Source organism: Pleurotus ostreatus (genome assembly GCF_014466165.1).
Source record: "Pleurotus ostreatus strain PC9 chromosome Unknown scaffold_5, whole genome shotgun sequence".
NCBI classification, from domain to species: Eukaryota; Fungi; Basidiomycota; class Agaricomycetes; order Agaricales; family Pleurotaceae; genus Pleurotus; species Pleurotus ostreatus.
Genome location: NW_023503160.1, coordinates 1,637,275 through 1,660,971, shown reverse-complemented (window position 1 = coordinate 1,660,971; position 23,697 = coordinate 1,637,275). Strand labels below are relative to the sequence as shown.

At 53.0% G+C, this 23,697-nt stretch overlaps 11 protein-coding genes and 1 non-coding gene across 12 annotated transcripts; 5 read left to right on the top strand and 7 right to left on the bottom strand.

Annotated features, from left to right (window-relative positions):
* Positions 1 to 33: 33 nt before the first annotated feature.
* PC9H_007595 (uncharacterized protein) lies at positions 34 to 885 on the bottom strand (the record flags this gene model as incomplete). The annotated part of the gene is made up of 2 exons (XM_036777124.1): positions 34 to 344; positions 399 to 885. The coding sequence occupies 2 exons, from the start codon at positions 883 to 885 to the stop codon at positions 34 to 36; spliced, it is 798 nt and encodes a 265-aa protein (XP_036630744.1).
* A 214-nt stretch (positions 886 to 1,099) lies between these two features.
* Positions 1,100 to 1,732, bottom strand: RPS18 (ribosomal 40S subunit protein S18B; the record flags this gene model as incomplete). Its single annotated transcript, XM_036777123.1, has 4 exons — positions 1,100 to 1,143; positions 1,196 to 1,449; positions 1,502 to 1,635; positions 1,694 to 1,732. The coding sequence occupies 4 exons, from the start codon at positions 1,730 to 1,732 to the stop codon at positions 1,100 to 1,102; spliced, it is 471 nt and encodes a 156-aa protein (XP_036630743.1).
* A 378-nt stretch (positions 1,733 to 2,110) lies between these two features.
* PC9H_007593 (uncharacterized protein) lies at positions 2,111 to 6,128 on the top strand (the record flags this gene model as incomplete). Its single annotated transcript, XM_036777122.1, has 10 exons — positions 2,111 to 2,700; positions 2,750 to 4,070; positions 4,119 to 4,577; positions 4,630 to 4,737; positions 4,787 to 4,995; positions 5,047 to 5,155; positions 5,213 to 5,353; positions 5,411 to 5,479; positions 5,537 to 5,593; positions 5,709 to 6,128. The coding sequence occupies 10 exons, from the start codon at positions 2,111 to 2,113 to the stop codon at positions 6,126 to 6,128; spliced, it is 3,483 nt and encodes a 1,160-aa protein (XP_036630742.1).
* A 289-nt stretch (positions 6,129 to 6,417) lies between these two features.
* PC9H_007592 (uncharacterized protein) lies at positions 6,418 to 7,736 on the top strand (the record flags this gene model as incomplete). Its single annotated transcript, XM_036777121.1, has 4 exons — positions 6,418 to 6,516; positions 6,570 to 6,670; positions 6,733 to 6,845; positions 6,895 to 7,736. The coding sequence occupies 4 exons, from the start codon at positions 6,418 to 6,420 to the stop codon at positions 7,734 to 7,736; spliced, it is 1,155 nt and encodes a 384-aa protein (XP_036630741.1).
* Positions 7,737 to 7,872: 136 nt separating this feature from the next.
* Positions 7,873 to 8,801, top strand: PC9H_007591 (uncharacterized protein; the record flags this gene model as incomplete). Its single annotated transcript, XM_036777120.1, has 4 exons — positions 7,873 to 8,221; positions 8,280 to 8,540; positions 8,591 to 8,714; positions 8,765 to 8,801. The coding sequence occupies 4 exons, from the start codon at positions 7,873 to 7,875 to the stop codon at positions 8,799 to 8,801; spliced, it is 771 nt and encodes a 256-aa protein (XP_036630740.1).
* A 116-nt stretch (positions 8,802 to 8,917) lies between these two features.
* On the bottom strand, positions 8,918 to 9,010 carry PC9H_007590. The gene has a single exon. It is a non-coding gene; the product is annotated as a tRNA-Ser (tRNA).
* A 244-nt stretch (positions 9,011 to 9,254) lies between these two features.
* On the top strand, positions 9,255 to 12,289 carry PC9H_007589 (uncharacterized protein; the record flags this gene model as incomplete). Its single annotated transcript, XM_036777119.1, has 4 exons — positions 9,255 to 10,034; positions 10,088 to 10,245; positions 10,301 to 11,669; positions 11,729 to 12,289. 4 exons carry the CDS (start codon positions 9,255 to 9,257, stop codon positions 12,287 to 12,289), a joined length of 2,868 nt encoding a protein of 955 aa, XP_036630739.1.
* Positions 12,290 to 12,391: 102 nt separating this feature from the next.
* On the bottom strand, positions 12,392 to 13,264 carry MET14 (Adenylyl-sulfate kinase; the record flags this gene model as incomplete). Its single annotated transcript, XM_036777118.1, has 6 exons — positions 12,392 to 12,522; positions 12,581 to 12,616; positions 12,666 to 12,834; positions 12,898 to 13,047; positions 13,099 to 13,184; positions 13,237 to 13,264. 6 exons carry the CDS (start codon positions 13,262 to 13,264, stop codon positions 12,392 to 12,394), a joined length of 600 nt encoding a protein of 199 aa, XP_036630738.1.
* A 269-nt stretch (positions 13,265 to 13,533) lies between these two features.
* Positions 13,534 to 14,618, bottom strand: PC9H_007587 (uncharacterized protein; the record flags this gene model as incomplete). The annotated part of the gene is made up of 3 exons (XM_036777117.1): positions 13,534 to 13,806; positions 13,861 to 14,478; positions 14,547 to 14,618. 3 exons carry the CDS (start codon positions 14,616 to 14,618, stop codon positions 13,534 to 13,536), a joined length of 963 nt encoding a protein of 320 aa, XP_036630737.1.
* Positions 14,619 to 14,745: 127 nt separating this feature from the next.
* Positions 14,746 to 18,530, bottom strand: PC9H_007586 (uncharacterized protein; the record flags this gene model as incomplete). Its single annotated transcript, XM_036777116.1, has 15 exons — positions 14,746 to 14,917; positions 14,967 to 15,214; positions 15,267 to 15,327; positions 15,381 to 15,689; positions 15,759 to 15,864; positions 15,918 to 15,972; positions 16,020 to 16,058; positions 16,110 to 16,161; positions 16,213 to 16,353; positions 16,416 to 16,859; positions 17,095 to 17,606; positions 17,658 to 18,124; positions 18,175 to 18,331; positions 18,390 to 18,440; positions 18,495 to 18,530. 15 exons carry the CDS (start codon positions 18,528 to 18,530, stop codon positions 14,746 to 14,748), a joined length of 2,850 nt encoding a protein of 949 aa, XP_036630736.1.
* Positions 18,531 to 18,690: 160 nt separating this feature from the next.
* PC9H_007585 (uncharacterized protein) lies at positions 18,691 to 19,975 on the bottom strand (the record flags this gene model as incomplete). The annotated part of the gene is made up of 6 exons (XM_036777115.1): positions 18,691 to 18,909; positions 18,965 to 19,290; positions 19,440 to 19,674; positions 19,727 to 19,803; positions 19,854 to 19,866; positions 19,922 to 19,975. 6 exons carry the CDS (start codon positions 19,973 to 19,975, stop codon positions 18,691 to 18,693), a joined length of 924 nt encoding a protein of 307 aa, XP_036630735.1.
* A 964-nt stretch (positions 19,976 to 20,939) lies between these two features.
* On the top strand, positions 20,940 to 22,943 carry PC9H_007584 (uncharacterized protein; the record flags this gene model as incomplete). Its single annotated transcript, XM_036777114.1, has 8 exons — positions 20,940 to 21,388; positions 21,441 to 21,611; positions 21,663 to 21,763; positions 21,812 to 22,074; positions 22,125 to 22,283; positions 22,355 to 22,503; positions 22,551 to 22,655; positions 22,712 to 22,943. The coding sequence occupies 8 exons, from the start codon at positions 20,940 to 20,942 to the stop codon at positions 22,941 to 22,943; spliced, it is 1,629 nt and encodes a 542-aa protein (XP_036630734.1).
* Positions 22,944 to 23,697: the final 754 nt, after the last annotated feature.

Genomic DNA, 23,697 nt, shown 5'->3' with positions numbered 1-23,697 from the left:
AAATGCGGGTATGGGATTTTGTGGTTGTCACGATCACTCTACATCCATGGCATCGTCATCATCCATACTGGAGACACTCGGTAAAGAAGATGTGGTGTCGGTGTCTCTTGAACTGTCGTCGTCTACATCACCTTCCTCTTGTGAAGGTGGTCCCAAGCTGAGCGGTCGGAAAAGCACAAGTGCTTTATTCGCATCATCAGCATGATGGATTGACTTGCCGCCACTTTTCATCATTTCCAGATTCCGTGCTGCAATATGCCTTAGAACCGACGGAGGTAGAAGTATTGGATTGTCCTCTACGTCGGCTTCGTCCTCCGAGGAATCTAGATCCGTGACTATTATTCCTAGGAGCGGCGTCAACCAGACAGTACCATTTCCTCTACAATGCAAGTACGTACGATCGGGCTCGGGCTCATACCAGCTAGACGACTTCATATTGATTTCTACTATCGGCGGCGTATGCTCCCCGGGCTCGTCGACGCGCGACGGCCTCACCACGGCCGGGATGTCGAACTGCATCGAATCGGCGCCCATGGGGGGCCTGTTTTGGTAAACGTCCGGCGGTGGGATCTCCGAGATGTTTGGGAGCTGCGAAGCGGACACGTCAGGGGATGGGGAATTTGGATGCCTGACTTGAAGGTGCCCTACATTGCTGTCGCGCTGCCACGCATCCGCGCCTAGTGAGAGGTAGGAGAGCCCCTTCTCGAGCGTCGAGCACCGCCTCCTCTTCGGTCTGTGGGGGTTGCCTGGGGTCGAGTCCGAGTCGGACTGGGTGGGGGTGGACGACGGCGAGGACGAGGAGGAGGAGGGGAACTTGCGTTTCATGGAGGCGTTTGCGAACCACGGGTGTGTGGTTGGTGTGCACTGAGCAATCCAGGTGGTCATGATGCAGATTCGCTGCTGTCCGCTTCTATTTCAACCGTGAGTGGCTTCCGCTGCTAGGCGCTCGGAGAACCTTCTCGACATGGACTCGATCATGTGATCGCTCTCACCCCTGACACCAAGCTTCCACTAACGAGGTGCAGCGAAATGCCATAGACATATCCTATGATCATACTGAATGCATGCGAATACAATGGATGCAGGTAAACTAACACGACTAGCCACGCTTCTTTGACACACCAACCGTCTTTCCACGGCGACCTGCGCAAACACTCAGAACTGACCACCCAGAAACCTGAACATGCAGACTCACCAGTTGTCTTTGTGTGTTGACCTCGGACACGGAGTCCCCAGAAATGTCTCAGCCCACGGTGGGCACGGATCTTCTTCAATCGCTCGAGATCGTCACGGAGCTTGGAGTCGACGCCGTTCGACAGAATTTGCGAGTTCTTGCCATCGACGATGTCCTTTTGTCTGTTCAAGAACCATGTAGGGATCTTGAACTGCGTGGGGTTTTGGATGATGGTGACAATGCGTTCGAGCTCGTCAGAGTTGAGTTCACCGGCACTGGGCACATAATTAAGCCAGGGGTCGCAGATAACGAGAGGGTCACACCAACCGCTTGTTCAAGTCGACATCGGCCTTCTTGCAGACCAAGTTGGCGTATCGGCGACCAACACCCTTGATCTCAGTCAAGGCGTACATGACTTTCCGCTTGCCATCGACGTTGGTGTTGAGGAGACGCAGAATGTGCTGTAGCAAACGCAGTAAACATCTTGAATCACGCCTGCATGAAGGGGGATCGTGTTACCTGGAATTGCTGGTGCTGTTCGGGGACGACGAGAGACATGTTGGGCGTCGGGGTCCTGTTCAAAGTTATGTCAACACCCTGCCTCATCCAAATCGACCGTCCGCCATCCGTCCCAGATTCCGCTAGTTCCACCGCGAGTCGTGTCCATACGCATGCCTAACCCTCTCCAGGACCACCAACGGACACAGATTCGGCGTGCTCACCTCTCGTTACGACGGTCTTGATGTTTTGCTATCGACGCCGACGTCTTCCACACGCTGAATCAGGTCCTGTTTGCGGCTATTGATATGCTCTCCCACGCCCCTGCTATGTTGAGATTTCCCCAGGCTGCCTAATCGGGGTATTACCCACAAAGGCAGCATGCATTCCCTGGCTCGCGTCGCTTGATTGCGAACATTCAACAAACCCGTAAATGTGATGGCGACCCCGGCCAAACCTCGACAGTCGGGCATCCCGACGCCAGGCCGCCCTTCAGGAATCCCGACCCCGGGCACACGATCGCGTTCGACGTCCAGCGCATCCCAATACGCTCCAATCAACTCAAATAACGATGTTGAATTCATGTCCCGTGCTTTTGCAGACGCCATCAAGGCCAACGACCCTGCTCAGCACCGCGCTGGTCGTATCAGCAGTGCCTCGTCGTCCACCTCTCTCGCAACCCCGCATTCTGCGACATTCCCTTCGGGACGGCGATCGGTTGCTGGGGGACGACCAACCTCGGCCGCGTCTTCGTCTTCAACAACTGCCTTTGCAAAGTCGACGGCCGAACGTACCAAGACCCCGAGTACCAATCGCCCGCCTAGCAGGCAATCTGATGTCTTTCTTCGAAGTGCTAGCAGGGCTGGAAGAACATTCGAAGTTGGCGACGGGGTGAGAATAGAGTCACTTGGGTTTGAAGGCACTCTGCAGTACATAGGGGAGATTGATGGCAAAGCCGGACTATGGGCAGGCGTTGAACTAAGTGGTGGGTTTGCTGGGAAGGGCAAAAACGACGGGTCTGTCGGAGGGTACGTGCTTCTCTTCACCTGAGAGATAGTCAGTACTGAACACGCATAGGAAGCGATACTTTGCTTGTCCACCAAATTGCGGCGTGTTCGTGGCAACTACGAAGCTATCATTGCCTACCACCGGTCTATTCGACCGTCCCTCGTCGGTCGCGTCTTCGCGCGGGGGACGCACCACACCGCTAACTTCTGGCAGAATAACGCCTTCTACATCCTTCAGCCTAAGCACATGGACTACACCATCGGCAAATGGTGGCAGGGTCACACCAGGTTCGCTTTCCTCTGGTCGCGTAACACCAGGCATGACGCCAGGCGTACGGCCGCCCCTCAAAGCAGCCAACGGCGCTAACACGAAGAACATGTCCCTAAACGGCAAGATCACGGCAGGCTCTCGCGCTTCGAAATATGTTACGATGACGGCGAAGCAGCTGAGCACCCGCGATGTCACCGCATCGAGTCCCGCGCGCAACACATTATCTTCGCCGACGCGGACACTGTCTTCCCCCACCCGACCTAATGGATCCCCGTTCACAACCCCGAAACCAACGCTGGGCGGACGCGTTCCGAGCACGGGGACCCCCACGAAAATGCGGGCAATGAACACTCCTCGTCCCCGCGTACCGAGCGCTGTTGCTATGCCCCCGCCTGCATCCCCCGGCATATACAGCCGCACCATCTCACTTAATGACTCAGACACAGAGTCTGCGTCCGCACCACCAAAGGGCTCTGCTACGTCTCTAACAGAACTTGAGCTTCATGGATTAGCTATACAGGAGAAGATTGCTCGGCTGATGTCTGACAGTTCGCGCTCGAACTCGCCCGCTCAACCTTCGGTTTCTCCTCCGCTGACTTCGAACCCAAGCGATACTGCACTTATAGCACAACTAAGGGCGCAGATTGGTCAGCTGGAGGCAGAAAATCAACGTCTCCAAACGCCATCGTCCCAGCCAGATGTGGAAGCTCGTATAGAAAGTCTAACCGCTGATAACGCCCGGCTTTCCTCTCGCACTTCCCAGCTGGAGGCAGAGCTCCTGGAGAAGGAGAAGTCGGTTCGTGAAAAAGAAGATAGTATTCGAACCTTGGATCAGGACCGACAGGCAGCGACGGTCGAGCTAGAGAAGCAGAAACTCGACACCGAGAGCCGGATGAAGACGTTACAGTCGAAACTTGATGATAGCATCGCTCTTACTGCTACCTTGAAGGAAGCCCTTGCTGCGAAGGAAGGTCAGGAGCACGAGAACGACGCACTGATCAAGGCAAAGGATGCCGAAGTTGCATTGCTACAATCTCAACTCGAACGCGCCTACTCAGACCTCGAAGACGAACGTAAAGAACTTGGTGCTCAAATCGACGAGCTTCGCATGGCAGGCCAGGTATATTTAGCATGTTTCATATAAGTACCTTTACTTGATCTCTCGCAGGAAACGATCGCTCTGTACGAGGAAAGGCTTAGCGCTGGCGATGCCGACCGATATGAACTCGAAAATCGCGTCTCTCAGCTTGAAGCAGAACGCCAGCAACTGTTGACGAACCCGAAGTCCGCTGCACAAGCCTCCTCTGCGACCGAGATCGACAACGAATCGCTGCGGGAGCAAGTGAAACACCTGCAGAAGCGGATTGCAACACTTGAGGATAACTTGGAGGAAGCACGCGCCGCTTTAGAGCGGGAAGAGGTGGTTGGCCAAGAGCGTTTACGACGTGTCAAGGAGAAAGAAGATGCGCTGAGGAGAGACATGGGCGAGGGCCGAAAGGAATTGGATAAGGTGATGAAGATGGAGGCTGTGGCTCAGCGGCGTGTGGAAGAATTGGAAGAAGACATGCGGGAGCTTACCAATGCCCTTGAGGATGCTAGGGCTGAAGTTGAAATTCTGCGAGAAAAGGTGAGATTTGGATGCTAGGCTCAGCTTTCTGTGGTTGCTTACGCTCGCAAAGAACCTCGACGACGACGAGTTATCTCCCAAGCGGACTGACCAGCTGGAAGCGGAGGTCGAGCGACTTCGGAAGATAGTCGCAGAATCGAAATCGTCGGACGTCATGACGGTATGTCTTGCGATGAATCCTTCTCGACCTTGCTCACAATTACGCACAGATGGAGATGCTCATCCAATCCCAATCTGATGAGCTTGTCAGCCTGCGCCGAACTCTCGACGAGAAGTCAAGCGAACTAGAGTCGCTACGGAAGAAGCTCAACCGTGAAGTCACTTTGACCAACGGAATCTCAACGGAGCGGATTGCGTCACCGACGTCCTCGAAATACGATCCAGGATCATCTCAACGTGATGAGATTAAGGGTCTCAAGTGCGACAGACATAGTTCATTTCGTACGTCTCTTGCTGATCATTCCAACAGACACATCGTGCAAGAGTTGCAGAAGGAAGTCGCAGTATCGGAGCAACAGAAGAAGACCATTGCCGCTGAGAACGAGCTTTTGCAATCTGAAGTCGATCAACTCCGCCAGGTCAGTGCCCACCCCCGTCATAGCATTATCTGGATGCTCTAACGCATCTGCTTGTAGGAAGTTAAATTACTCGAGGAGAATCTAGACACGAGTTTGACCCGCGAAGAGCAAGATCTGACTGATAATTCTGGCGATCCGTCGTCATCTTCCATCGAATCTCTCCAAAAGATGATGAAGGAGCAAAAGATTCGTTTCGAAGTGAGTGTCGTCTACGTCTGAGACATCGTCTCTGATTCAACGATCCGTGTGTGTTAGATGGAAATTGACCAGTTACGCAAGCGGGTAGCTGATGCGGAGATGAAATGCGCTAGAGTCACACATGAGGTTGGTCTTCCTTGGTGTAGATCCTCAAAGGTGCGAGTTTCTGACGAAATCGACTAGCTCAACAAAGAGATCAGCGAACTTGAGGCACTTGTGGAATCAAAGGTCCGTCTACTGGTTCAAATGATAATCTCTTCGACTCACAGGCCGCTTCTTGCCTCTGTAGATCTATCGTGAAGTAAGTACCCCCATCGCTTAGATGATCATACTAGTAACAAGACGATGCCCTCAGGATGAACTTGAGCAAGAGCTCGAACGAGTCAAGGACAAGCTTGCCCGCGCTCAGAAGAAACTGTCCACTTCTTCCACGTCGTCCCATAAACCAGGCGACCTCCCTAATCCGAAGCGACAGGGCTCCATCGCCAGCCTAGCCAGCTCGGAGAGTAGCAGCAGCAACATCCTCGCCCCCGGGTTGAGCACTGTCGCCGGGAGCGGCGTCTCTGAAGAGGAAGTATGCGAGATCTGCGAGAAGCCGGGGCATGATATCTTCTCGTGCGGACTGTTGAAGGAAGAGACACAGCAGAAGCGGAGTACTCCACGCAAGACCGTCAACGGTGCTGGAGGCGGTGCTGCGGCCGATCTGTTCTGCGTGGACTGCGAGAGTCATGGGCATGTCGCCAAAGACTGTCCGCATTCCCTGGATGTCTTCTAGACGCTCTATTCATTCTTACTTTCTCCGTTTTCGTCTACCCATCCTTCCCTTGCTATCGTACCGGATTTTTATGCATCATATTCCTATTCCTACTCTTATCTTCATCCTCATATTCATCGTGGGCTTGTTGTGTTCCCTATTCCCACCCACACCCACACCCATTTCCCATACAACAATCATATCGCACGATCATTATTATTACCATACCATAGGCTCACGCTCATTTGTCACCTTTTTACCTGAGATATATATATACCCACATACGCAACGAGAACTCCATTTCTGTCTGATGAACGTCTTCACTACTCTGAGCAGTGACGCGCACGATGTGGCGTCACAGGCGATAGCGATGAAGATCAGGGTAGTGGATATGCACACGAGCGGCGAGGTACGTACGCGCGAAAGCACGATTCAGACTGCTGATTCGGTGTCGTTGGCCAGCCCACAAGGATCGTCGTCCAAGGCTACCCCGAACTCAAAGGGTCGACGCTGCTAGAGAAACGCGCTGACGCCCGGGATCGATTGGACCATGTACGACAATTGTCAGAGAGAAGTCCTTCCGTCGATAGACCTCAATTATTGCTTATCCTCGGAATCCTTGCAGGCTGATGAAGGAGCCGCGGGGCCACTCAGAGATGTACGGCGCCATCCTGGTCTGGGCGACCGAGCTGACCGCGGCCGGACGCGCAGACGTCGGCGTGCTATTCTGCCACAACGGTACGTCGTGCTTTCCCATCGCTGCCATCCTGCCCCTGAGCCAGCGGAGAGGGGTACTCGACGATGTGCGGACACGCGGCGATTGCGCTGGGGCGATTCTTGGTTGATATGGCGGAGGGCGAGTTCCTTGCACGGATACGCAGCAGAATCGCGGACGGGTGCACGAAGATGAACCTGCACGCGCCGTGCGGTATCGTGGAAATCACCGTTCCCGTGACGCCGCAGGGCAGAGCCGACGCGACGCGCCCCGTCACGTTCCTCAGCGTGCCGAGCTTCGTTGGCGGGACCGACATTTCTGTCCACATCCCCGCCGACAAGATGTGGAAGCAGATAAGGGAGTCGGGAAGGCAACATGTCAAGGTCGCCGTCGCATTCGGAGGGGCGTTCTACGTGATTGTGGACGTGCGGGAGCTCGGCTTCGCCGATGGCCTGCTTGCCAGCAGCGTCCCAGAGCTCGCGCAGGCCGCGAAAACGATCAAGGGTCTCGTCGGAAATAACACAGAAGTGTTGAAGCACCCCTCGGAGCGGGACCTGGAGTACCTGTACGGCGTCATCATCTGCGACGAGGGCGTGCCCGGGGACGGCGTCGAGTGCGGGGTGTGCTTTTTTGCGGACGGGCAGATTGACCGGTCGCCGACGGGGTCTGGAGTGTGTGCGCGCGTCGCGCTCGCGGTCGCGAACGGCGGGCGCAAGGTGGGGGAGGGCCGGGTGTATGAGTCGATGTACAGCATGCGGCATGCGGGCAGTGGGTTCGCTGGGACGGCGGTGGAAGAGGTGAGCATGCCCGACGGTCGCTCCGGGGTGACCGTGCGCGTGTCGGGCAGGGCGCACTATGTGGGGGCGACGACCTTCGTGCTCGAGACTGGCGACGGATGGAAGCATGGGCTATGACACAAGTTTGTATAATAATATATACGGGTGCAACCAAATAGGGGTCGTCGTGCTCCTATGACGTCGTCCTCTGGCGTCATACCCGCGACGACAGTATATAAACCGCGTCGCGCTCAACGGGGGGCATTCCCCTCCAATGTCATACGCCCAAGTCGCTGCCGAGAACGCCCCCCCTCTCTCAGATCAGCCAAAGCCCGACCAAGCCCTGCTCAACACCGCCCCCTCCGCCCCCGTCGACAAAATCATCGACGACTCCTCCAAGCTCAGTGTCGTCGACCGCTCCCTCAAGGACCACCCAGTCACCATAACATCTCAGGCACGCATGGACAACGAGAGCCGCCTCAACGCGTTCCCGTACGACGACGACAGGAAGCCGCGAAAGTCCAAGAGAAGGCAGGAGGCCGAAGCGGAGGGCGCATATCTATGGCAGGTCACGAAGAAGTACATCTTCAGACCGGGTGTCGCTGGTGGCCTCGTCGGTTTGGGTGAGTCGCAAGCGCGACTTTGATCGACGTTTTGCTGACTACATGCGCGCGATTACAGTAAATGCCGGGTTACTTGCTGGTGCAGGTCACGCGCTTTACACGCAACCACACCTCCGCAACGACAGACGATTCTTGACGACCGTCATTGGGTCCGCGTTGGCGCTGCTGACGGCCGAAGGTTACGCTGCAGAAAAGTATCGCCAAACTCCACGCGGTCAGGCAGAGGAACATCGCGCGAAGGAGGAGGGAACACTCATCTATAAGCATCTCCGCGAAGTCATTCTCCGCCCAGGCGTATTGGGTGGCCTCGTCGGACTCTGTAAGTGACCATCCGCGGTGGTTTGTGGAAATGCTGAACCGTCCTCGAAGTGAACACTGCTGTTCTTGGCACAGTTGGATACTTTTCCTACATCAACTGGGACCGCCGGTCGTGGGACAGACGCACTGTGTCCGCCGTCTCTGTCGGCTTGTTGGCGTTATTCGGAGTAGAGGGGTAAGTGTCATCTATTGCTAATGGAAGCGAACTCACCGTTTCCATTACAGCGCCATTGCAGAGCAGTTCCGTTCCAAAAGACATTGAGTGATTCTGTGAATATAATTAATTGTTATTACTGTAAAACCGCACATTGATAATGAATCGTTTGTCTTCCTCACTTCGTTTCGTGTCGCTTGAGATATCCAAGTATGCAAAAAGCTCGTCACCTGTGCGATTCGAACACACGCGGGCAAAGCCCAACCGCTGACGCTATGAATAGCAGGCGATCCCGTTAACCACTCCGGCAAAGTGACCACAGCAAACAAAGAGAGTATTGGCCAATCAACGCTACTCGTGCAGACTCCCACGTGACAGCGCGACCACTGACAGGAGTTGTTCGCTGTCCCGAACGACCTCACGACTCCTCCTCGATGCTTTAATCATCTGGCGCACACTCTGAATGGCATTTCATTTCTGCAATAGCACAACCACGACCTACGCTTTTACGTCGCCATCAACGACCACGACCACGATCTCTTCGTTCTCCCATCTTTTACGATGGCCCAAGTAGTGCAGCAACACGGCAATGTCTCGGTTCATCAGCTCTACCGTCGTCTGGAAACCGTCGGGAAGGGCGCATACGGCTCCGTGCACAAAGGCATCCACATCCCAACCGGCTCGGTCGTCGCCCTCAAGATCATCAACCTCGACACCGCCGACGACGATGTGGAGGACATCCAGCGCGAGGTCGCCCTCCTCGCCCAGCTCCGCGACGCCCCCAACGTCACAAAGTACTTCGGCTGCTACATGGACGGCCCGCGTGTGTGGATCGTCATGGAGTTCGCCCAGGGCGGGAGCGTGCTGTCGCTCATGAAGGCGTCCCGCGACGGGTGCATCGAGGAGCGCTACGTCAGCGTCATCCTGCGCGAGGTGCTCGTTGGGCTCAGCTACCTGCACAGGGTCCCCGTCATCCATCGCGACATGAAGGCCGCGAACGTGCTCGTCACGTCGGTCGGCAAGGTCATGATCTGCGACTTTGGTGTCTCCGCGCTCTTGGCAACCACGAGCAGCAAGCGCAACACGCTCACCGGCACGCCCTACTGGATGGCGCCCGAGGTCGTGCAGACGGTGCCCGCGTACGATACGAAAGCTGATATATGGAGTCTCGGGATCATGGTGTACGAGATGATCAAAGGCAGCCCGCCGCACGCCAATTTAGACAAGTTCAAGGTAATGGACCTCATCCCCCGCGCCAAACCCCCGCGCATACCGGAAGGCGAAGGCAGCAAGGATATGCGCGACTTCGTGGCATTGTGCCTCAAAGAGCTGCCTAGCGAAGTAATTCATGCTCCTTCTTCCCCTAGACAGGCTGCTTATGTTCACTTCTCCAGCGCCTTCCTGCCGACGAACTTGCCAAGACGAAGTGGATAAAGTCAGTAGCGAAGACACCTGTGGCCATTCTCAAAGACCTCGTTCTGAGGCTGCATCAAGCGGGCCCCCGGGCAAGCCTGGCTGAGCCCCTCCCTTGGGAAGAGGAGGAGGAGCGCGAGTAAGTAAATCTACTCCACCCCGGCCTCCGTATATCTCATTCTTCCCATCGCCAGTCTTCAACCCGACTCTGCAAGCGACGACGACCTGGATCAGTGGGAATTCGGGACCATCCGCGCGCCGAGCTCCTCATCTTCCGCGAACGGACATCTCTCTCCGGATGACGAGAATGGTATAAACCAGTCCACCATCCGGCCTCCGGGGTCCTCCCAGCTTCCTTCGTCTCTCCGCCAACTCTTCGAGTCGGATTCCGCACCGACGCCAGAGCCATTCCGTATCCCAGCGTCCCCTTACCGGAGTACGCCCAGTCCGCCCATTGCGCTAGCCCTGCCTGGCCATTCTTCCTCGTCTTCCTCCGCTGCCCCTTCCCCCATCCGAACGGACATGCTGGTGAAGAACGCGTCATCCACCTCTCTGAACATACCGTCCACGCCTCTGGATGCCAAATCAGCCCCGTTCCTACACCCGAATCGGTCGAAATCAAAGCTAGCACCGTCCAGTCGGCATACATCTGACGATGAGCGTGCCCCCTCCCCGAACGGTGGAGAGCCACGAACTTCATCGAGAAGTCCCCCGAGCCCGAATAAACCACTGACCGCCGATGAAAGCAACTCCAACGATGTAACTGAGAAACCAGGTCCTACGCGGCTGAACCCCGCATATCGAGATATTCGCTCTACGCGTGGCCCTCCCAACATTGAGATCCCTCCTGCGGAAACGGTCGTCATAGACCTCAATAGCGCGGCGTTTGACTCACCGTCTGCCCAAGCGTCGTCTTCGTCTACTGCTACTGTCGTCCCATCTGACCTTCGCCCGTCCCGCAAACGGTCGCAGAGCAACGGTGACATCCTTATCGCTTCTGCCCGTAAGGGCGGCCCTCCTTCTGCGACGCACGGCGCTGGCGCTGGTGTCGACATCAACCTCGCATCTCCCGCGGCATTCCAGTTCCCCTCCACGCAGAGAGTCTCTCCCGGAGCACTTGGGCCTTCCTCCTCCTCTTTCCCGCAAAGCGCTGGCCTCAGCATGATCCCTCCGCAGCTCCAACAGAAGTCACACAATAGACTGTCCCCAACCCACTTGAGCGCATCGAGCCCACCGAGGTCGCCCAGTTCGCACCAGAGTACGTATTCTTTGGATACGAGGCGACATCTCCCCATTGGCCCTATGCGGCCGCCGTTGTCCATCACGCGCGCCCGTTCGGCGACGGCTTTGACAGAAGCGTCAGGAAGCGGTAACAGTAGCCATCCTTCCAGTGGATTACCCACGACGCCTCGGTCGGCGGCGACGCTGCGGCCTGCTGATGCTGAACCGCTTCTACCGCCGGTGAAGCCGTTCGCGCGAAAACATAGGGATCGCAGTGACAGCGACTCGAGCTCTACTCGCAGCAACTCCTTGGGCCTTCCGGGCCTCAAAGACGCGCTCAAGGTCAGTTGTTGATGTACCGTATCCGTGATGCATTTCTTTCGTTACTGACTGGTTTGCAGATCCCTTCGCTTTCTTCTGAACACCATCTCGGCATTTCCGACCTCTTGCCGCCGTCGCCGTCGGCTGTGCAGCATACGAGATATTTTGCGCCTACGCCCAGCCATCTTAATTCGAGTCTTTCGGGGCCATCTCCGACAGAGGACAGAGACCCGAGCTCTTCATTCATATCCACGCCCTTCGATATTCCTCGCACGACGTCCCCTCCTTCCCTTGATTCGGAGCCCTGGGGTTCTTCATCAAGCTACCCACTGAATTCTTCGTTCACGTCTATATCGTCCATGCCTCCTTCGCAAATTCCGATGATTCGCCCGCTGGACTACACGCGCATGATGCAGTCGGCCGATACGACCCACGCTGAACTGCGGCAGACCGTCGAAGACTTGACGTCCTGGCTGAACGTCGTGGAGGTCGGGTTGCTGGGTATGCTCGACACGATAAAAGTGAACACTATTAAGGAGGAGGAGCAGGAAGAAGAGGAGTACCCCGACGAAGACATAGACACGCCTTCCAACGATATTCAAGAACCACATTTTCGCAGTACGACTTTGCCGAACGGTTGACTCGTTCGATTGATACGATACAACCAACATCCATGACCCATGCACTACTAGCCTATACTTCGTTCCTTCCTTACAAGTAATTTATTAAGTAAGTACACCGATCTAAATATACTGTTTACTCTCGAGGTATTCGACGATCACTCGGACACTCTCGGTAACGTCCAGCTGGTCTGTTCGGATGTGGATCTCCGGGTTGAGAGGCTCTTCATAGGGAGCCGACACTCCTGTGAACTCTGCGAAGCCGCTTGTCAGCCGTGCATATAGATGAACACAGCCAAGGTCAAATCATACCCTTGATTTCACCAGCGCGAGCCTTCTTGTAGAGACCTATTGCGAAGTCAGACTCGGACATATATTGTGGACGGTTCCGACGAACCTTTGGGGTCCCTCTCTTCCACGACTTTCAGCGGTGCATCTACGTAAACTTCCACAAACGGGATTTGTGCTGCATTATGCAACTCTCGAACTGAATCACGGTCGGTTCGGTAGGGAGAAATGAAGGCGGTGATGGAGATGCAGGATGCGTCCGCAAACAGCTTGGATACCTACCGAGATTCGGGAGGGTTGAGTTAAGTGTGTATGGACGTTATCCCGGACGAAGGCCGTACTTCACCGATTCGTCTTATGTTCTCGTTCCTGGATTTCTCGTCGAATCCAAGATCTTTGTTGAGGCCGAAGCGAATGTTGTCTCCATCTAATCGATAACTAAAGTGATGTAGATGCAACAGATGTTGCTCTAGAGCACACGCAATCGTGGACTACAGTAGGTATGTCAGATCCACGCTAGGCCTCTAGTAAGTGATACAGACCTTTCCACTCGCACTCAGCCCTGTTAGCCAAATGGTGACGCCCTTTTGGTTGAGCAGTTTTGTTCGTTCTGCTGAAGTGACCGAGCCTGAAGATCATCGTAAGTCCACGTGCACTGCTACGATGATGATGGAATCTACCTGGATGGAATGTAATGTTGGTGGCCATGCGGGATCCCAGAAAGGAGGGGAAAGAGATTCGCGTTTGCTCCCATTCCTCATAGGTACTCTACAAAGTTATAACCTGTTCAGAGTCCTGAGTAATTATGTCGCGATTGTAATAGGATCAGGTGATCAGCCTAGCACATCGGACTCGGAGTGCACAGTAAAGTAAAGCAGAGCTATTTATTGTATTTCCTGTCCAAATCCACACGAAAAGTACATGTCACGTCAACTTCCAACTAGATGCGGGGTGCTTCAATCCTAGACGTACACTCCTCAGGCGGTTGCAGCGGACGCCCCGACTTGTAACGGATTTTCGGTGGCGTCGATGGCTTCAATCTCTTGACAGATCCATACAATGATGCGTTTGATGGCCTCAGTGACCTCCTCTGTCGTTAGAGGTTGGTTCACTGGGGGACAGTGCAAGAATAGCACTTGGGTGTTACGCCGCTTCTCGTAAGGTTTCGCCGTACGCTTAGCCTCAGCGAGAGAGCAGTAGTAAATGAAATCGCAGAGATAGTGTCCTGCATCCATGGACGTGTATATTTGCTAAGACGGTGGTCAATGATAATGAATCTCAGAGAATGATAGTGGGCAACGCACCTCGATCCCAGATCGCTTCAAATCTTGGACTAAACGGGTAACATCAACCTCCGTAGTGATTTCATCCGGGAACGTCTCATAGGCAGCCCCGAAACCTCGTGTCTGACGTGCGATATTCTCCCCGGATGATATGATCTCCATGCCCAATCTCTCCCTTTCCATGTTCTCTGCGGCTGATGCAGGCTCATCGGTGTGTCGACTGAAGTCTTTTGGATTGGATCGAACAACAGATGCGAGCTTCCCACTAACATCTTTCATTTGGTACCCTAATTTATGGCCGATTCGCTCCATACGCAAAGGGCCGCGCCCCGCGACGCCGATATGGAACATGAGATCGTAGCCTTCTTCTGGTGGAGCAGGGAAGTCAGGATCTACTCCCTCAGGTAAAATGGGTGGTCTAGAATGTAATCCCGGCACCGTATTGAGGACTGCTTCGTAGGTGACGGGTATTTGCAGCGCAGATATGTGGATTGGACGCGGCATGCGGGGCGCAGATCCAGAAACAGCAACCTGCTGGTTGACAATTATAGGGTTTAATGATGGATCGGTGGCCAGGGTGGTCTTGTGGAGGGGCTTTACGGCGAGCCATGATGGATTCTCGTCAAAGTGTGCGAATGGCTGAACTTGCTAGCAGTCAGCATGAACACGGACATCATCTTGGGCAAAAAAGATTGTAATGGACCTACGCCGAAGCCGGTGACCAGGACGCGAAACTCATTGGGGCCTTCTGTGGTGGAATGGGTGGGGACAGCAGGCATGGACGGCGATGATGGAGGTACAAGGAAGAGCGCCGTCAAGCTTCAGCGTCTTCGACAGGAACAAGAGTTTACTTCATCGCACGCACAGACCACACGTCCGACACCTGATATTATCTCAATCGTAGTGCTACACTGCATTCTTATCGTCGCGGCCATCCCAAAGCTCGCCACCGTTCATCTCAGTCTCCCATTGTCTCAGAGCGTCTTCATCCCAGGTCTTATCTGATTCATCACCTGCCTGCTTTAAGAAGACCTCATCGCGTAATTTAGGCGGTAGATATTCATTGTAGACGGGGTGCCTGTAGAAATGCGATCAGTAAGTGAAAGTCGCGCAAATGGCGCACTGACGCGAAGTCCGGGTTGTAATGATATCCATCCCCATAGCCGAGGTCTTTCATTAAAGATGTGGGAGCGTTTCTAACTGCCATCGGGACAGGGTCAGTGGGATCGTTCTTGGCAGCTGCCTCTGCTCGGTTGTAACCTCGGTAAGACCGCGTCGATTTTGGGGCTTCAGATAAATAGGACACGCAATGCGCGAGATTGATACGACACTCCGGCATTCCCACAAGCTGACACGCTTGCATCGTTGCCACGGCCTGTACATATAAAATCATTTTTCCGACTGCGAAGGATGGCAGGATTGCTCACCAAGGGTAAGGCGTGGTTGTCCGCTAAGCCAACATCTTCGCTAGCGCAGACCACAAGTCTCCTGAATACCGTTATGAAGCAACATCAAGAGGATTTGAACAAAAAGATAGATACCTCGCAATAAATACTGGATCCTCGCCTCCAGTTAGCATGCGGGCTAACCAGTACAGGGCTGCGCTTCCTTGACTCCCTCGTATCGACTTATGAAGGGCCGAGATCATATCATAGTGACTTTCTCCTGTTCGATCGTAGGAGATGGACACAGAGACGCGTAGATGATTGAGTAACTGTCTCTCTTTCATGTCCTTCGACAATACAGCCAGCTCTAAAAGCGAAAGCGCCGTGCGAGCATCACCGTTGGATAAGGAGGCAATGGTATCCATGACTTTTTCTGTGAGTTGTGGATGTGCGGTTGTGCCTATACTTGTCACAGAAGCTTGAGATGAAGAAGGGTTTGGTGGCGTTGGCAGAGGGACTTCTACTTCTACCGACGGTTCCGAGACGTCCTCCGCTTCCTCGCAGATTCGTGCCACGGCATTGTGTAGGATTTGCTTCATATCGTCGGTTGATAGTGGATTGAGAGTAAACACCCTGCAGTCTTCGGAGTCAGCGGAAGTAGTTGGGTCAGACGAGGTACTTGCCTGCACCGACTCAATAGAGCAGAGTTCAATTTGAAAGAAGGATTCTCAGTAGTGGCACCGATCAACTGGGTAACCTCTGTAAGTGTTCGTAGTCCCTGAAAAGCATCCCTACCTGGACCTCGCCCTTCTCGATGGAGGGAAGAAATATATCCTAAGAGAGAAAATATTCATCAACAGCGGAAGCAGACTGAAATAAACTAACCTGCTGAGACCTGGTGAACCGATGCACCTCATCCAAGAAGATTATCGTCCGCCTATGAATGGGTCGTCAGTAAGTACTGGCGGAGCTAGAGGCATTTCCTAACCGTCCGGTTAGCGCCATGGTACCTTTGGCTTCTTCAAATGTCTGTCGGATATCATTGATTCCGACCACCGTCGCACTTAACTCTTTCAATATCGAATTTGTTTCGCCAGCAATCAGTCTTGCTAGCGTAGTCTTCCCACACCTGACACCGAATGTTAGCTGCAACGTGATGGACTGGAAGGTGGTGAAAGATGGTAAGCGCACCCAGGAGGACCCCATAGGATGATACTCCCCACAGAGCCGTTGGAGACCGCCTTTTGAAGGAGACTGTCAGGACCTGTAAGGTGTGCTTGGCCTACAAAATCAACCAGCTTCTTAGGCCGCAATCGCTCCGCGAGCGGCACAGCATCAAGTTTAGCCTGATTCCTTTTCCTTTTCATCGACATGGATATGGGTGTGCCCTCGTCCACCGCACTGCGCTTCAAAGGTATTTGACGCGCCTGCGAGGGCGAGGACACCCCCTCCGCTCTCCTGCTGGGCTTCGCGAAGATCGGGGCTAATGCTTCCTTTTTACTAGCTCTTTGTGAGCTGGAAGCAGCGCCGCTTGTAGACGGCTTAGGCTCTGGTTTTACAGAGTCGTTGCCATTGCACGCATTATCCAGATGCCTGTTTATATCTGACTCTGGCACGCCTCGTTCACAGACAGGACTAAAACATTGCGCTATATCATCAAGCTGAAGGTTACATATGATGACCCTCGTACCATATAACTGATGATAGTGTTATATTCCGCGACGTAGTTCAGAGAGGTGGCATACCTAGGGGGTTCATTGCACTGCTTCCACTGAATTAAGAGGTTGATGATCAAGAACGAGGGAAAGTGTACGGATGAAATAGGCGCGCGAGGTATATGATATATCCGAAGAATTCTACTCAACCTCACGAGTCACGACCAAGCTCCTCCAAACGTCCCATCAAGCTATCAACCCGTTCTTCCAACCCAGCCACGTTACCTCTGACCACTTTCTGGTTTGCCTCCAAACTTTTCTCCACCGTCTTCATAGCCTCTTCTAGGTCATCCAGAGATTTGTGCATCCCTTGCTGGTCAGTCTCCAAGCTGCTTAACATACTTTGGAACTCTCCGGCAGACGTGTGGAGCGACGACAGTGTCCGCAAACGCGTAAGGATGTGGGGTATCTGAGGTAACAGAGGACTGAGGCGGCTTAATAAAGGGAGGAGTTGTTCTTGGATGTTAGGTAATGAACCACTTGCTGATGGCTGCGAGGGATTCCGCCGATGCCCGTGTTGTTGGGAGGCAGACGCGCGGTCAAGGTCCGAAAGCAAGAGCTTTAGCCGTCGTGACACGGAGTCGATATGTCTGGGTTGCGTGAGGATGGTTAACTGAGCATTAAGGCGCGCGACAGAAGATAGCAACGGAGGAGGCATCGTAGAAGCCTGACAACGGAGTCAAGTACAAGGAATAGTGTATAGCTATCAGCAACCCACCTCGTCTATAGCAATATTCGATGACCCTAGCATCTTCTCCAAATCCCCCAGACGCTTATCCATATCTGCCACGGATGTAGACTGAGTTTCTGACTTGCTTGGACTAGCCTGCGTAGTAGAATCGCCAGGTGCTTTAGATTCTTCGTCCTCGTTCTCGCGGGCACTGTCTGCCCCCAGCACTACCTGAACCAGTTTGCCACGACCTTCTTTGCCCTTTCTAATCTTTTCCAGTCGCCCTCGCACATCAACTAGACCGCGTATAAGGACGCCAGGATCAACATGATCTTCTACACGCTCTTTGTGCAGCTGCGGATTTGTAGGGTCTGAAAGCTCTTCTTCAAGAGCAGCCAGCTCCGCTTGCAGCGCGCGCAGACGATATGACAAAGGGACAGGTTTGGAAGAGGAACTGGTTTCGTCCACAGGAGACGTTGAGGATGGGGGGTAAGCATACTCAGTACGCATCTGCGCTACATTTCTTCAACATGGGGTGAGCTTGCTATCGCACAAATTGACATACCTCGTCGTTTCTCGGCTTTCCTGAACCGCTTGCTTGCCTCGTCATGGCTCATCAAATGGCTCGAATCCAGCTCTTCCCTGGGAGCATTCGGGTCGCCGTGTCTCTTATTCCCCCGGTTCTGTGCGCCCTCGTCGTCGTGGTCGGAGGAGTCGTTTCCCTAGCATGACTAGCGGTGAGCTTCGGCAAATGCACTACGAGCAAGACGAAGAGGCTACCTCTCCTGAGTCGACTACATCTTCTGTCTCATAGACATCCGGAGCTGTATCCTAGGAGCCAAATCAACGAAGAGCAGCACCAAAAGAGGCGTCGTGAGGACTGACAATGTCTGGCAGGTTGGCGTACTTGTTCAAGCTCATCTTCCAGGTTATCAGGTAATCACGACACCGTGACAGTGAATTAGCAGAACACGACGTGAGCTTCGCACGGTCGTGAATGGATACAGGGGGTAATACAGGGTACATCCATACATAAATAATAATTTATATGTTTCAAGCACGATAAAGAAAAGTGTATGGTCTATACACGCGAGTTACTCGATATGTCGATGACACGGTAATCTGTGCTCTTCTCCATATCGTCCTCTACCTCCTTGGTGATATCGACGTGGATGCGACGACGCATTGGAACGCTTCCAATCGTTTGAACGTGGTCTGATTTCGTGATACCAGAGCCCGTACTTGCCGTATTCAACGCGCGGAGCCGGATTCTGATGGTAATGGCGTTGAATGTAATGCCCTACAATCCATGCCGTTAGACTCCACCATTCATCTTAACCTGAATCGGAACCTACCACCACGGGCGTAACTAGCTCCAGTAAAATATACTGAGCATTAATATTGCTGCAGTACAACGCGAGGAGCAAGATCTCAACAACCAACTGGAGTGCTGCAGACTCGACCAGTATCCGCAAGACAGGAATCAGCCCTCTGTCCGTACGGAACTTCGCAGATTGGTGAGTTGTTCGCCAGATTCGGTACGCCATGAGGCTGGTTGTGATGATATTTTGGACCACGGCAATGGAGTAAAATGCTCGTATCCATGAATTGAGGAGCGGATCAAATACGGTTTGGTTGGGGTCGACTTTCACGAACAGCGCGCACACAGTGTAGCCAGAAACTAGAAGACGATCATGAGTGTTTTGTTTACTGGCGGAATCTATAAGTGACTGACCGACGCTGCCAACCATTAGCAAGAGAGGGAGGGAGATCACCCGCCAATCTTGGCCCCACAGGATATAACAGCGGTATATCTACGGCGGGTCAGACCGATGGCAGATGGCGACGTGTGTTTGCCTACCGCTGCAGCATTCCCCAGAATCTCCTGCGTCGCATAGAGCGTGTCCTTGAGTACATGGTCCCAAGTGCGAAGATTGCCAAAGTAGGCTACTGGCCCACCCGGAGTGAACGCGTGCTCGGTGAACCCTTCGATCAGACGGTAGCCGTTCATGGCCAAATGCCAGGATGCTACTAAGAACATGGTACATGATACACAGATCATGACCTAACGCAAGTTCAACTAGTTGCCCAACTGTATACCAATAATGACGGCGTACCTTGCCATGAAAGTCGTGTCGTAGACCGGTGCCGAAGGTGAAGAACATCGTAGCACAGAAGAGACACACAAGGAAGCCTAGGATATATGTCAATGATGTCCATAAATGCAGTATGTTTAGTGCAAACCATATGCGATGGCCTAGAAACGATAATCAATAAATAAGAGAACATACGAAGCTAGTGCTGGTGCATACCTCCGCCCAAGCTGCGATGAGGAATGTTTTATCCAAAGGCAGTTGTGTGGTCATTGTGCATGCGATTGGTGTAACTCTGGCAGCGGGGGGGATTTATAGGCTGTATCGCATTCTCTACGAACCGTCCCTGGATGGCGAGCAACCGCTTCAGATGCTTTACGGCGCAAGAAGATAGTCTTAGTCATGGCGAGACGGTCGAGGGTGCTAAGCCCACGCGCTCTGCTTCTTACTCCAGTACCATACCAGGCATGAAACACAGACGATCACACCGTCCCACAGAGTACCACTGACCCTTTGACTACCAAGTGGTAGGCCCCATTATAATGTGATAAATCTACCGTGTCCGCCCGTTTGGGCGACTTGTTTCACACCTCGCGGGTATGTATCCTAGAATGATGCTTGAGCGCAACGGTGAATGATATGCAAATGATGAGTGCAGTACCAGTGTGGCCGACGTGATTCGACTGAAACTGGTTGCAGGTTACAGGAACGCTCAGCCGCCAGCCGGCGGTGAGCTCGGCTCTGTTTGGCAAGCTTTCATAGCCAGTGCTTAGGTGGGAACCGCAGCGTTGCGGATTCAAGTACATTGTGGGGTGGGAAGTAGGCCATGTGACTCACAAAGTCCCGTCGCGTCGAACCTTCCGCCGCCAACTTTCGCGATCTCGCGTCGACTGGCATCTGATTCGACTTGCTCAGGACAAAATCAAGAAGTAAGTATATGTGCGACACAAATATTCGACATCGTTTACTGATTATAATATCTGGTGTTTCAGGCGGGCCACCGCAGCGAGGCAGCATGCGTGCATTGGCGAATCTCAGTTATCTCGCGGTACCTTGCCACTGGCGAGGGGTATCCGGAGTCGCCGAAAACTGAGATTCTCGGTACTCTTGACTACAATTCGTCTTTGTATCGACTTTGGCTCTGATGGAGCCGCCACGGTCCATATAAATCCTCCACGCTTGGGGGGGATGCAAGGACCTCCCGCACTAAACCTACCCGAATCGCTGACCTCGCGACATGTCTTCCGGACGTATACCAAGGAACATACCGGTTATGACCATCATACCTTCCTCAGTGCTTCGCCTGTGGCCCATCGCAAGTATTGGCGCCGATGTTGCCCTGCTATGCTTCACAGCATTCATCCTTGCTCTTCTTCCTTACTTCGGCCTTCGCCGGAATCTCGTTGATAAAGACGGACACCCAATTCCCCCTGGGCCATTGTTACGATACCCCTTCCTTCGCAGATATCCAGAGAAGCCTCTATTTCGATGGGCTAAGCAATACGGTCCCCTGCATTCTGTGTGGATGGGCAACCAGCTTTTCGTCGTTATGAACGACCCTCACGTTGCAAGGGATCTTCTTGTCACCCATGGAGCGAACTTCTCTGGTCGATGGGGATACTTTATGAAGAACCAGACTATTCTCAGTGGTAGGGCGTTAACGGCTTCCCCTTACAACGAGACATGGTAGGCCGTACTATTTAAGCTCCCTTTATCTCAGTGTCTAACGCACGCTCAGGAGAAAACACCGGAAGATAGCAATGTCGGTACTCAACCCCAAGGCAGCATTGGGTTATGCCGATGGTATCGATTACGAGACACACATGTTCCTTCGCTCACTCCACCGGACATCGCGGGATGGCTCCGCCCCCGTTGATCCCGCCAGCTTTGCGGGGCGATATGCCTTGAAGTGAGTTGGCCATCTTGTTATCTTGAGGTACACTCACGGTTATACCTCTAGCAACATGCTGGCGGTAGCATTTGGCACGCGTACGCTATCAACATCGGATCCACTTGTAGACGAAGCTATTCGATTGGGCATGGAATTCATGGACCTTACTGGTTGGTCATTTCTGCGTCAATCCTTGCCCTCTTACTGATTAACCGCAGGTCCTTGGACGAATATGATTGATTTCGTCAAGCCGCTTCAATGGATACCCACCAGGGCTCGATACAGAGCTCGCAGACTCCACAGCGACTTCTTATCGGTTTACGGAGCGATGATAAATCGTGTCAAAGCGCGTCTCGACGCAGGTGAACAGGTCTCGGATTGTTTGGTCAAAACGCTCCTTGAAACCCAAGAGAGCGAGAAACTTAGCTGGGAAGATATGTGTTTTATTGTTATTGCGTTTACCACTGGAGGTGTACACTCAGTGCGTACAAGCAGGTTCGCCCATCTATTTTTGCTGACTCTTTTTGACAGACTTCTGGTATCATCGAGTGGTTCCTAGCACTCATTCCATCGTACCCCCATATCCAAGCCAAAGCCCACGAAGAACTCGACCGTGTCATAGGGCGAGAGCAATGGCCCACATCAGAAGACGAATCGAAACTCCCGTACTGTCGTGCTATCATAAAAGAGGTGATTCTAGACAGTTTGCTTGTACAAGAGATCAATGGGCTGATGATGGCATTGTTATTTTGCATGAATAGGTCTTGCGAGCACATGCACCGTTTTGGATGGGAACACCTCATTGTTCGGAGGAAGACTTTGTTTACAACGGCTATTTTATCCCCAAGAACACCGTCATGGTCCTAAACGTCTACGCTCTCCACCATAACGAAGACAGATACAAAGATCCGTATGTGGGCGCATAAACACGTAGGAACATGCTAACCTTCCTCTCAGTTGGACTTTCAATCCAGATCGCTACCTCGGGGATTCGCTAAACGCCTCAGAGTCGTCTAAGCTTGGAGATCCTTTTCTGCGAGATCACTGGGCGTTCGGAGCAGGGTATGCAAACGAACTTTGATACATATCAGTTTACTTGCTCATGTCATTAAATGTAGTCGCCGCATCTGTCCAGGAATGGTGGTTGCAGAACGGGAGCTTTGGCTAGCCATATCAAGACTGCTTTGGTCATTCAGCTTCAGCGAAGTCCCCGGAGAACCGATAACACTGGCCCAGTATGAGGGACTTTCTGGACGTACGCCACTTCCCTACAGGATCAACATAACTCCTAGACATGATGGCGTCCTGGATATTCTTGCTGAGAGGGAGGAGATTGCCATGCGAGAGTGAGGGATATGGATTCAACAGAAACCTCTTCCAAAATTGAATGACAGGCGCTGACTTAGAGAGGCGATTTGTCGTAACTACCTTCCTTAAATTATCACCATTCCTTAAATTATCACCGTGCATAACAACTATTAGATGCCTTAGATACATATCGTATGATTTATCACTTAGTATACCACAATCAGGGCCACAACATCAACACTACCAACTGAACATCGTCTCCGCGGACATCGATTGCATTGATGCCAAGTTGGATTAAATGTCCCTTCTACCCCAGAGCAGAACTGACAGACACATGGGACGTTTTCACAAGTATTTAGCACCTCCCATATGGAATTTCGAAACAGACCTTTGAAACTAGAGAAAGTAACCACCAATACACAGGTCATTCATCACTCTTCACAATGTTTCGCCACGAAACGTATGGCCGATCATCGTGTGGATGATCTGCAAAACACCACTGGGTTCTGTTCGAAGAAGTAACTGCTCGTGGCACATGATTGGCAAAATTACTGCATTTGGTAATTCTGCTTCTTGAGCCTTGTGGTTCTCCAGGGAAGTCCCCTGAGGTCCCACTAACTACGCACGTACCTCGACAACTAGGACCCCCTAGATTATTAGCATGATTTCGTACACCGTCTCAGATAAACAGCCAGCGGTATGCTGCGCGCAATGACCAAGAGCAATATGGTTAAAAAAGCAAAGCGACTGACAACTCAGGTTATTCCCCATACTCCTACCACAAACGCCAGTACCA